Raw genomic sequence first — 11,382 nt, 5'->3', positions numbered from 1 at the left:
GATGTAATAAACTGTAATTGGGCTTGGTGGAGCCGATCTGTAACCCCAGCGCTAGCAAAGACAAGGAAGGAATTTCTGAGCTCCAGATCAGCTTAGACTACATAGTGAGTTCCAAATGAGTCTCAGCTACATCGCAAGACCCTGTCTCAAAAAAGAAGTTAAAATCATCATCTTAGACGATAGGGATTCATCTCAGGACTAAGGTGGTATACACGGGATGCATGCCGTCAAGTAACACTGTAAATGTTAGCCACTTTATGGGACCTCTCAAATTGGTCTTAGACAAAATTGATGGGCAAATGCCCACTGACAAAGGGAGAACATAAGGTCCAGAGAAATGGCTAAGTGATTAAGAACACTGTCAGCTCTTCTAAAGGGTCTGGGTTCAATTCCCAGCACCCACATGGTAGCTCATGACTGACACCCTCACACCAATGCACATAAAATAAAATTAAGTAAATTGTTATTATTTTTGTTTTTTTTTTTAAGACAGGGTTTCTCTGTGTAGCCCTGGCTGTCCAGGAACTCACTCTGAAGACCGTAAATTATTTTTTGTAAAAAGAAGAATATTCGTGTTTAATAGACTCCCACTCAGATCAATGGGTCTTCACCTGGCAGCAGTCTCCAGCTTCCCATAAAAAGAGCATTGGCCTGAGCCAGGCTGACTCCATGACAGGCTGCAAACCAGCAGTTCAGGAGACTAGCCCTGAGTTTCTACTTCCCAGACTGGGCAAGTCAGTTACTGGGACAACCAGGCTTACATAAAAGGGACCCCTCCCTAGCTTGCAAAAGAATCGTTAGGCAAACTTACAGCTAGGAGATCAAGAGCTGCCCCCTCCTTGGCATGAAGTTTGCTTGAATGGAGACCCTAACTAATCATGGCATCACCCAGACCCCCAGAGATAGAACCCACCAATCGTGATATAGATCACCCAACCTTCCCTAATGTTCCTCTTTTTGGCTTTAAAACTGCATCTTTGAATTCAGTCGGGGTCCTTCCATCTCAATGGAATTGGGCCCCTGCATGAAGGAATTTGTTCAATAAATGTTCTTTGCTTTGGCATACTGTGAGTCTAGGATATCATTCTTCGGCAATTCATGGGCCCTAACACCTGCATGGACTTATATTTGCTGGTGTGGTTGCCCACTTCTTTAGCCCCAACACTTGGGTGACAGAAGCAAATGGATCTCTGAGTTCAAGGCCAGCCTGGTCTACAAAAAGGGCTGATGTTTGCGCAACTGGACTGTTATCCAGAGCCACTTAAGAGCTTTCTAGCAGGTGCTTGATGCTGAGGTGCCGGAGAAATAACGAAAGCACAGGTCCTCAAAAGAATAACATAATCCTGGTTTCTCTCACCTGGTACAGAAGACAGCTTGGCAAAGCAGCCTGCTGCTTGCTGCAAGGTCTCTCAGGACCTGTGACTAATTTGTTTAAGTGAGAAGTGGTTTTTTTGAGCCCACACTTAGCCATGCGCTGCCGAGGTCATCTGTGAAACAAAACTGAATCCCAGGGTGTTTCCGATCCACTCACAAGAATCCTGCTCAGCCTAGTTCCAGGACATCTAGGGCTACTAAGAGAAACCTTGCCTCAAAAAACAAACAAAAAAAAAACAAGAAGAAAGATAGATCTTAAAAAGTAAATTATTTTTTTAAACAGGAGCCGGACGGCAGCAGGCATTGGTCCGTTTCCTGACAGTGGAAGCGACGTGGCCAGCTGCTTCGAGCTCCTTCCCTGTCACGATGGGGTACACCCTGTGCACTGGGCATGGTGGCGCACACCTTTAATCCCTGCACTCGGGAGGCAGAGGCAGGCGGTTTTCTGAGTTCGAGGCTAGCCTGGTCAACAAAGTGAGTTTCCAGGTCAGCCAGGGCTCTAGAGAGATGGCTCAGTGGTTAAGGACACTTGCTACTCTTCCAGAGGACCCAAGTTCAATTCCCAGCACCCACATGTCGGCTCTCCACTACCTGTAACTCCAGCTCCAGAGGATCTGATCACAAGTTTTGGCCTCTCTGAGCAGTTTTGGCCTTTCTGGGCATCCACACATAGATGGCATAGATACACACATGCAGAAATAATCACAAATTAAAAAAAAAATACAGACGAGGTTATTTTATTTATTATTATTTATTTTCATATACAAAAAGATAAACCTTGAGATACTTCTAGACTTTTCCTCCTATTCTGATGGGGCTGTGGCTGCTCCTTCACACAGGGGGAAAAACTACATTCACATCGGTTTGTTTGGGGACCCAGTGCAGAATTCAGCAGCAGAACCCCAACTTAGCAGATCTAATTTCAAACTTGACACTCGTTTCTAAAATGACCACAGGAAAAAGGAGCAAAGAGCCACGCAATGAATGAGCTATGGTACAGTGTTCTCTCCAAAATGTCTGCAGTTTGCAACTGTAGTTACAGGTATGTCTGCTTCAGGCCATTATAGGGGTGTGTGTGTGTGTGTGTGTGTGTATGTGTGTGTGTGTTATATAAATCAGCACAATTTTCAAATCCAGACAGGGTAACAGCAACAAGCTTAACTCTGTGTGTGTGTGTATATATATAGATAGATATATGTATTTTTGTTTTTGTTTTTAAGACATGATACTTTAGTATAACTTGTTAATTCAGTAGTACAAGCTATTTTCTGTTCTACAAAATGTGAATTTTACAGCTACAAGGGTGAAAAGTACCCCACTACATTTACACCTCACATACTCTGGCATACAAACAGTACTTAATCGAATTTGAGCCCAAAACTAGAATCTTAGTTTTAGCATTTCAGAGAGCTTCCTGACTTCTAACAGCTTGAAATCATAGACTAGTCACATCTCCAGACTTCGCAATGACCCATCACTTTTAAACCGTGAGAAACAGGTGAATCCAAACTCTTAATTACAATTCATATATACAAGTTAGATTAACACAGCTTAGTGAGACTTGGCTACCCATCCTAAGGGCGACACACACATTTCCACTAAGTTACACAAGCTTCAAGGTTTCCCTTCCAAAGTTAGAAATAGCCGGTAAAAGTGATACATAAGATGCTAACTAAAAAGTGACATTTTCTGTTGGTTCCAAAATTGTCCCTGCAAAAAATTCCGTGCTTTGCTGTGTTTTGTAACTCACTGTCTGTCACGTGCCAAAAGCTCTTCTTCACAGGAATCGACATCAAACTCGACGCAAGTTAACTTTACAGTACTGAATAATGCGACTCAGATTCGAGGACAAATGTGCAGAGATGGTAACGTGTGAAAACTGTGGCCTCTGACGCCATCACAGGGATGACGTCAGGTTCGTAAGCAGATTCTCCCGTACAGTTGAAACGGCATCGTGTGCATCCGTGGCATGAACTGAAGTCTAGAAGCGTTGTCTCTCATCTGTGGTACCCTCCCTGCGGTTCTCCAGTACCACTCAGTTTCCTTTGCAGTTACAGAATTCAGGGGGTAGGTGGGGGGACATGGGAAAGCAAGCCACTGGCATTTTAACAACTGCACCCCTGCTGGTGGACCTAGCTTTTCAGATGAGATCTCCTGCCCGCACGTGACAACTGCTTGCTCCCAGACGGCCTAGGCAACTAGTCTTTCCTACTCTGGTCTCTTTTGAAGCAGGTACAATTTCCGTGATAGTGCTTTTCCCAGTGGAGAAATTATTTGGCTAAACTCATACACTCAACTCGTGGCAGTGCTCTGGGAAAACCCCACTGGGGCTAAAGCACTTACAAGGACTAAGGACTAAGTCCGCTAAGTGAGGCAGAGACCAAACACCCAGAGGGCTGAGTTGAAACCCACCGGGAACACGCTGGCCCTGGTGTCCCACGGTCAGCAGGACAGCAGGACAGCCCAGGGCAGGCAACTCATAGCTGAGTTGCCACTTTTAGTCTCTGCCTGCCGTCAATGCCCCAGAGACAAAAATTCAGATGTGGTGACAGCTGGTTAATTAAGCTTTTGAACTGGTAAAAAAGGCTCTTTAAAAATATATATATATATTTATTTATTTATTTAAAATACATCAAAATGACAAGCAGCCATATCCCACAAGGCCTAATCCCACAGCAATGTATACTACAGACATCTTCCCAGAATGCACTGTGGCAGTGGATGGGGGCTTCTACCCTGCTGTTTGAAGGAATGTTCTATGTCTGAGCTCTAGCGACTGGAAATGTGTTAGGAAGAGCTCATCTTTGGAGCTGATTTGCATACGAGACCAGCCAGTTAGGGTGCTGTCTCTCCAGACTATGAGAATACTGAATGGCAGAACACACAGGAAGCACCGTTCAGATGACACTCCCAACCAGTCCCACCACAGTGCCAGGACAGGCTTGCCAGAAGCCCCTGGTTCCATACTTGGGAAGAGTTTTGCTTAAAACAAGTCAGTGTCTGCACTCTGAGGGCCTCCTGCATGTGTGGTAAGAGTTGGCAGGATCAAGAGGGCCAGATGGTGACACTGTTCCACATCACATCTGAGGTAACTGGTTCTTAAAGTACCTGGATGACACAAGTGCATCCAGAAATTAGGGCTGGAAAAAGGGAGCCTGGGGGAAGGGGTGGGGCTAGAAAAGACAAATTAGAAACAAGCTTACAGCAGTTGCTTTTGAGGGGCGAGTGACAGAAAACAAAGGCACAACAGAATTACATTCCAAGACAGGCGGCTGCAAAGCAGAGAAGTGTTCTTTTATGGGGAACAGAAGTTGTGTGGATGTGTTGGGGGGGGGGTAGGGGGGCTCCAAGGATGCAGCTGGATCTGGACTCCAGATCCCACGTAAAGAGGACCAGCACGTAAGACAGCGTTCTAGCCAGGGTGAATAGAGGGCACAGCTGGTTTTGACTGACACACTAAGGATCTCTGAGCAGGGCTGCCCCATCCAGTGTAGTTCTGTAGCAGCAGGCTGGAGCCAGCAGGCAGGATGCAGGGACAGGCCTTTAGCTGCACCTCAGATCTGGCCATGGCTGGCTTGGCCTTTACAGAATCCCTCTGCAAGAACTGGAAAGATAACCTGCCAGGAGACTGGGGTTCTGAGCTTCCTCCATTGGTTCCTGATTAACTCGACAGTTAGAGCAGAAAGCAAGCAGCCTCTGGGATGAATGGCCCCGACTGAAAGGGGCAAAATTTGCTCAGCAACTCTCCACTTATTTCCACCATGACATCCATGTGCCCCGCCGTTTCCAAAGGATGACTCAGTTTGGTCCTAGATAGTTCTGGTTAGTGGAACTCGGCCACCAATCCCCATTTCAATGGTTCCTATAGCCCGAATCATTCTCTAGGCGTGGGGCACACAGCTTCTGTCCTCCTGCTCTTTAACTTGCGGGACTACTTTCTACGGAAGGAGCTGACAAACTTTCAACCTCAGAACCCTTTGTTCAGCAGAAATCAAACCAACTCCAGGTCCCTTGCCTGGCCTGGCTGCTGTCCTCTCACAGGCAGGAAGCAGGACAGATACCACTGCCAAAGGGGAACCCGTAAGCCAACTCCAGGCTGCCAGTGTATTCAGGAAGCTATGCATGCACTAAGCTAAGCTCCCAGCACTCGGCTCCAGGGTGCACATAATCCTGACAGTAAAGCTCATTGGCTTGGATTACAGACGCATTCTCACTTCGACTCACTAGTTTATAAAAATAATCTGTGGTATAAAACAATCTCCATACTGTGTGGAGGCAATCTGTCAAGAGATATAACTAAATATATGTGTGGAGCTATAGACTTCTTAAAGTAAAATTTCAAGTGGCGTCTGTTATATAACTTACTCTTATTTACAGCACTATCTAACAACACTGGTGTAAAGTGACCAGGAGCCAGAATGGGCCCATGCAGGGTGGGTGCCCCAGGACTTGAGGCAATGCTCGTTTATTCACAATAACCCACCTTCACGTGCCTGAAAAAACTAATGGGTCACACTTCCCCCAACTGTAAACTCAAAAGCACAAAGTCTACAACCGAATGCAGTAACTGTTCTCTGCAGGTGTTCAGAACACCCGTCTGAATCGATTACCACACGCACCCATAGGGCTGCACACACTAACTCAGCCTAAGCAGTGTAGACACCGGCCTGGAGAGCAAGGGGTCAGCGCAGAGCCCACTACCCCTCACCGGCATGAGGAACAGGAACTTTAATTCTTGGGGAAATCATGGCCCGGAGCTGCCGTGGATGGGGGAAATGGCGCTGGTCTGGGCACTAAGGAGCTCCACGGAGCACCAGGAGGGCAAAGTCTTGCTTCCTTCACACCTGGAAGATGCCAGCATGAAAATGCTACAGCTTGGTTTAGTGCCAGCAGACGCAGGCATTCCTGATCTCACTGCAAACGGTCAGCCCAACAGTGGTTCACAGTCATTAATCACAGATAGGTCCAAATAGCACTATCCCAAGGATCCCACAAAAGAACTTGGGCATACTTATTGATACGATAGTTCACGCGCCTCTTAAACTCTCTTTCCTTCTTCCTTTCTTCTTTAACGTGGTTGAACCAACTAGTTGATTTCCAAGGGAGTGTTTTGACCTTCAGTTTCTTTTTCCTATAAAACTAAATTGGTATCGCAAAAAGCACTTTCCTCAACATCTTTCTAAAGGTCTGGGGTACATCCACAGGAGGGCTGCTGGCTACGAGTCAACTACCCAGAACTGTGTGTGAAGAAGAACTAGGCATTTAATCTTGAATGCATGGAGCGTTTAGCATCTAGATTCTAAGAAACCCATCAGCTGAGTTACTGGGCCTACTTATATAACATGATGTTAGCTGAGGTTTAACCTCATCACTGCGCTGGACAAGCCAGCTGCTGAGCACTTCTCAATTTAGCCTTTACAGACAGCCAGGGATGAAGAAAAAGCCATGTCTCCAGGTTCTGAGAGGAAAGGATTCCTGGGACACCATCCCTTCCTGGCGGTTTCCCACACTTTTAGGAAAGCTGTCCTCTACAAGTCCTGCCTGAGATGTGGACCAGGCTTGATCACGTCCAAAGCTGTGTCTCCAAAAGCCCAAAAAGATGCAACAGCTGATGCCAGAGACCAAGCTGAGCGACCTGAGAGCTCCTCAGATTCAGGGATTCATCTAATGAACCATGTCCTAAGAACAACGGCAGGAATTCAACTCACAGCACAGTAAGCTTTTACTGCATTAGTTAAGTAGGAAAAACAACGAGGACATTCTCCTAGCCACCAGGATGCACCAGGAACTTCATACACTACAAAGGTAAAAGTCTGTGTGTGAGAGAACCAAAGTCTGTGTGTGAGAGAACCATCCGGCCCTCCAGCTCTAGATGGGACAGTCACTTCTTTGCCTCAGTGGCCGAGCATAGGAAATGCCACATGACAGGCTCTCTGAGCCGAAGAGCACATGGCAACCATTAAATACCTATGTAGGCTGGCCACCAAGAAAAATCCTTCACAGAGCCTAAGCCCTAGGGCAGAGTAGGGTAGAGTAGCAAGACAGAGAGTCAAGGGCATGGTCAATGCCAGGGATGAAGAGAGACCAGAACAGACAGGATCACGCACCTTGCTAGAAGCTCAAGCCTGGTCAGGAAGGCCCAGCAGGCCTGGTAGCCCAGTGATGAGAAAGGGATCCGCCCTTCCCTGTGGATGTATGAGCAGAAGGCCCACATTTCCCCCTGCATCTGGTGTCCGTGATACCAGGCCAGCCCATGCTAGCCCATGCTAGCCCAGATGCTAACAACTGCTGACAGCCTTCCTCGGCAACCTTGTCAGTGAGTGTTCGAGACTCAGCGACCTTGCCTTTACTTGCTTTGTCTGTCTCTGACTCACAGACATTTCCCTCAACAGGTGACTTTTCGCTGTCACAGGTATCAACCGGAACATTCTCTGCCAAGGCTGGTGGTCATGGGCTCTGTTTGGAGTGAAGGAAGGAGGAAGCACCCGCAGCCCTTCCCCCCCCCCCCCCATGTCTCATCCTTTGCCACACAGAGGGACTTCCTCCTTGGTCGTCCAAAAAGAGGGAGAGGGGAATAGATACAAAACCTGCAGGAAAGTGTGAGGCAGAAGCCTCAGGTCTCAACTGGGCACAAGAAGGAAACTAGAAGGAAAAGAAGGGAGGGAGGAAGGAAGTTAAGCTTCCGGGCCACACCCTGGAATATCACCCACCTTCCAGCTATGAGCAGCTGGGTATGTTACCTGAAGGCAAGAGGGAGTCTACAGCCCCTACTCAGAGACACCAGCACCCAAGCTCCTCCTCTTTCCTGGCCACAAAACAGGAACCCTGTCTTGACAATCAATCCATTCTGACAAGAGGTCTGACAAGGACACTGCCGTGGCTGGACACAGGGCTCACTGGGATGTCCCATACCAGAGCTCAGCCAGGCCAGGATGCTTCTGACAACCAGCAACACAAGAGAAAAGCCACCCAGGGTCCTGACACCACTCAGGGAGCTGGGTTTTAGAGTTTGGCACTGTATGTGACTGGTGACTGGGTCACTCCTGCAGCGAAAGAGCTACATTCCTTAGTGGTTGGTTTGTTAAGGGTTAGAAGAAGGGGTGTTCCCACCGCCTGAGGAGAAAGCTAGAGAAAGGAGATATATGGCACTTTTCAATAAATAGTTAAAGCTCCTTAAAGAAACAAATGGAAAAGAAAGCAACTGCTCTAAGACTTGTTAACCAGTGGAAAGTATTCTGAGACAAGAAAATACCACAGCACAAAATCAGATGGGGTGGGGGGTGGGGGGGAGGGACAGACATAGCTTAGAGAGACAGAGTCCACGTCCCCTGAACTCCTCAGCCAGCCCACACTGACCCACGGAAACATACTAAGTCTGAGAGGAAGGGAAACCACTTAGCCTTCCTCAGCACCCTGTGCACAAACACCCACAGAGAAAAACAAGCCCAGGAACAACTCAGGCACCACACACAACACGCCGAGGGAGCGGCTGCCCAGCTGTGAGCCGTGCCCTCCCAGACATCACAGCGCAGTTACTGGCCGGACAGAATTCCACCTGCTGCTGCTGCTGAAAGAACTGAATGTCACAGACTGTTACCTCCGGTGGGTCTGAGGGCCGTGCTACCACCAAGGTAAAGTGGGCGTGTTGTTCCAAGTGCTACCCAGTGGACCTCTAAGCAATCCGGGAGGAAGTGGCCTATCTACCCTCAAGGTCAAGAGGTGTGCAGTTTTAATGATACAGTCAAAACCAGATGAATGCCCGTCTCAGCCCAGACAGCCAACCTACAGCTGGTGCCTGCTATTCACAAGGGCGCTTTTATCAAACAAAGATGGTAGTACTGACTAGAAGACACAAACTTTTTTTTTCTTTTTCTCTATTTCTTTTAAACTTCCTCGTCATAAAAGTCAACTTACATTAAAATATACTTCCTACAAGACAACACAACTAACAAAATATATAATTAATAAAACATACACAAGTAGAAAATTCTGAGGTATTTCTGGTTTGAGGTGGTCTGTGGCCGTGAAGTTACTTCTTTCACTTTTTAAAATTTAAGCCTCGGAAGCCACACAGCAAAGCATGTGTATATATGTGGATGTGTGTGTTCTGTCTGAAAAAAAAAAAAAAAAAAAACCTTAGCATGTTTCATAAATTAAAAAAAAAAAAAATCCAATGTCGAAACAGCAGCATTAAGAACATTCACCGCCTGGAGCGAGCGAGGTTATGGTGTAAGAGAAACACAGTTTAAGAATATGCACCACTTTAAAAGGGTCTGGAGAAAGCCGCACCCGTGAGCCTCAGAGAGGACTCGGTAATGCCGCACTGCATGGGGCCATGCCAAAGCTGCAGGCTGGCATGGTCCCCACCAGGGATCCTCTGGCCCATCCACGCTGTGCAGGGTCGGCCACAGGCATCTCCCCAAACTGCCAAGAGGAAACTGCAGCTCGGTATTTCCTCCATGAAAGAGCTCTACAGCGTCATGTATAACGAAGAATGTCCACTAAACTGTCACGCCCTCACCTGGTCCTAACACAGGAGCAAGGTTGCGTCTTCTCCCATGGCCAAGCCCGTCAGTGGGAAGAAACCAGACAGGTGGGGCAACCTGACCCTTGCTCTTGGGCCTTCTCCAAATCCTGTGCTTGCTATTATTACCGCTTGGCCTCCACAAGGTCCTTGCCCTCAACCCCTTGTTACCTGAGAAAGTAGCCTCCATAGCCAAGGGTGTTGCTCCAAATGTGCCCAAGTCCAGTGTAGCTCTGCTCCGCACCCTACCCAGAAGCCTCCCTTCTGGCTTCAGACTAGACCGCCCTCCTGATCGCAGTTCCCCGAGGCTGGGTCAGGACGACACCCATTACACCCACGAAGACAAACACAGCCGCCGTTTCTTAAGCTCACGGCCTGAGGTGGGAGAAACGCAAAATAAAGGGGTGGGGGTGGGGGGCCCTCTTCGGAGGAAGGGTGTGTCCGTGTAACAGTCTTCAAAGGTTCCTCTAGTAGAGAACTGCAGCATTGAGTTTCCTAAGACAGGAGTTTCTTTGTGTTACAGGTTCTGAGACGACAGAGAAAGAGGGGAGATGAATCCGAGGGACAGGAGGTGGCTGAGGCTCTTCAGCATGGCGCCGCTTCTGCGTTCACAGCTCAGCACCGCAACGCCTGCTGACGTGTCCGCTGTTTGCAATACAGTAGAACAATATGCTGGTAAAAACTGATCCAATCCAAAAATAATATTATTAATAATAATTATAATAATTATAATAATAATAAAAGTCAAGGTAAAATAGCAGCTGCATTTTATGTGTTTGTTGGTTTTATGGGATTTCCAAAACAAAACACAATTCTTTTTTTTTTTTTTCCTTTTTTTTTTCTTCAGATCCACTGAGTCTGGAGAGACGCTACGTGTCCCGGGCTTAGATGCTGGACTCTTTAGGGAGCAGGTCCACATTGGTGACGGAGGTCACCAGAGAGACGAGACAGTCCGAGGTAGTGCCGTTGACCGACCTCCTGATCAGGGATACCCGCTCTTCTACACAGCCTGCAGAAAGGCGAGCCTCTGCATCATGGTCCCAGCACTCCTCGATGGTCACGCAGAGCTGGGCCAGGCCCTGCAGAGGAGGGGGAGGGGGGAAGAACCCTTGTTAGGGCCACCTAATGAAGGCAGCCAGTGGGTCTGTGTGAGAGGATCAGGAAGGGCCTAAGGCCCTGTCACCACCATCGCAGGTCAATTAGCAGTCCCCGAGACCCCTCTCCTCCCAGTCCAGGAGAATGTTCACTAAACTTCACCACAGGCCGCTCCCCGCAGGCAGCTGCAGCTGCTCATCTTGGGACACTGGGACTCAAGTCAAATAAACACCAAGCCCAAACACAAAAATTTGCCCAACGTTTCCATGTTGAGCTACAACAGGTTCAAGAAAGAGGTCAGGGCCTACCTTATTCTCCACAACCTCTGAGATATGTCCCTAGAGTCCCGGGAACGCGGCAGCTTCCCCTTCACACCGCCCTGTGATTCC

General features: G+C 47.9%; 1 protein-coding gene across 5 annotated transcripts in view; it reads right to left on the bottom strand.

Moving 5' to 3' along the window:
- Positions 1 to 2,095: 2,095 nt before the first annotated feature.
- The window catches only part of Acvr2b (activin receptor IIB), a 40,566-nt gene continuing 31,279 nt past the window's right edge, over positions 2,096 to 11,382 (bottom strand). For 2 of the 5 annotated variants that reach the window (NM_007397.3, NM_001313757.1), the window contains one exon: positions 2,096 to 10,977. In NM_007397.3, the coding sequence (NP_031423.1) occupies positions 10,783 to 10,977 (195 nt within the window). In that variant the 3' untranslated portion in view covers positions 2,096 to 10,782. The remainder of the gene's footprint in view (positions 10,978 to 11,382) is intronic. The other 3 variants (XM_006511926.4, XM_030244026.1, XR_379846.4) reach the window with 2 other exon arrangements.

The sequence above is a fragment of the Mus musculus genome, chromosome 9 (assembly GCF_000001635.26).
Source record: "Mus musculus strain C57BL/6J chromosome 9, GRCm38.p6 C57BL/6J".
NCBI lineage: Eukaryota > Metazoa > Chordata > Mammalia > Rodentia > Muridae > Mus > Mus musculus.
This window is presented reverse-complemented; position numbering and strand designations above follow the sequence as displayed.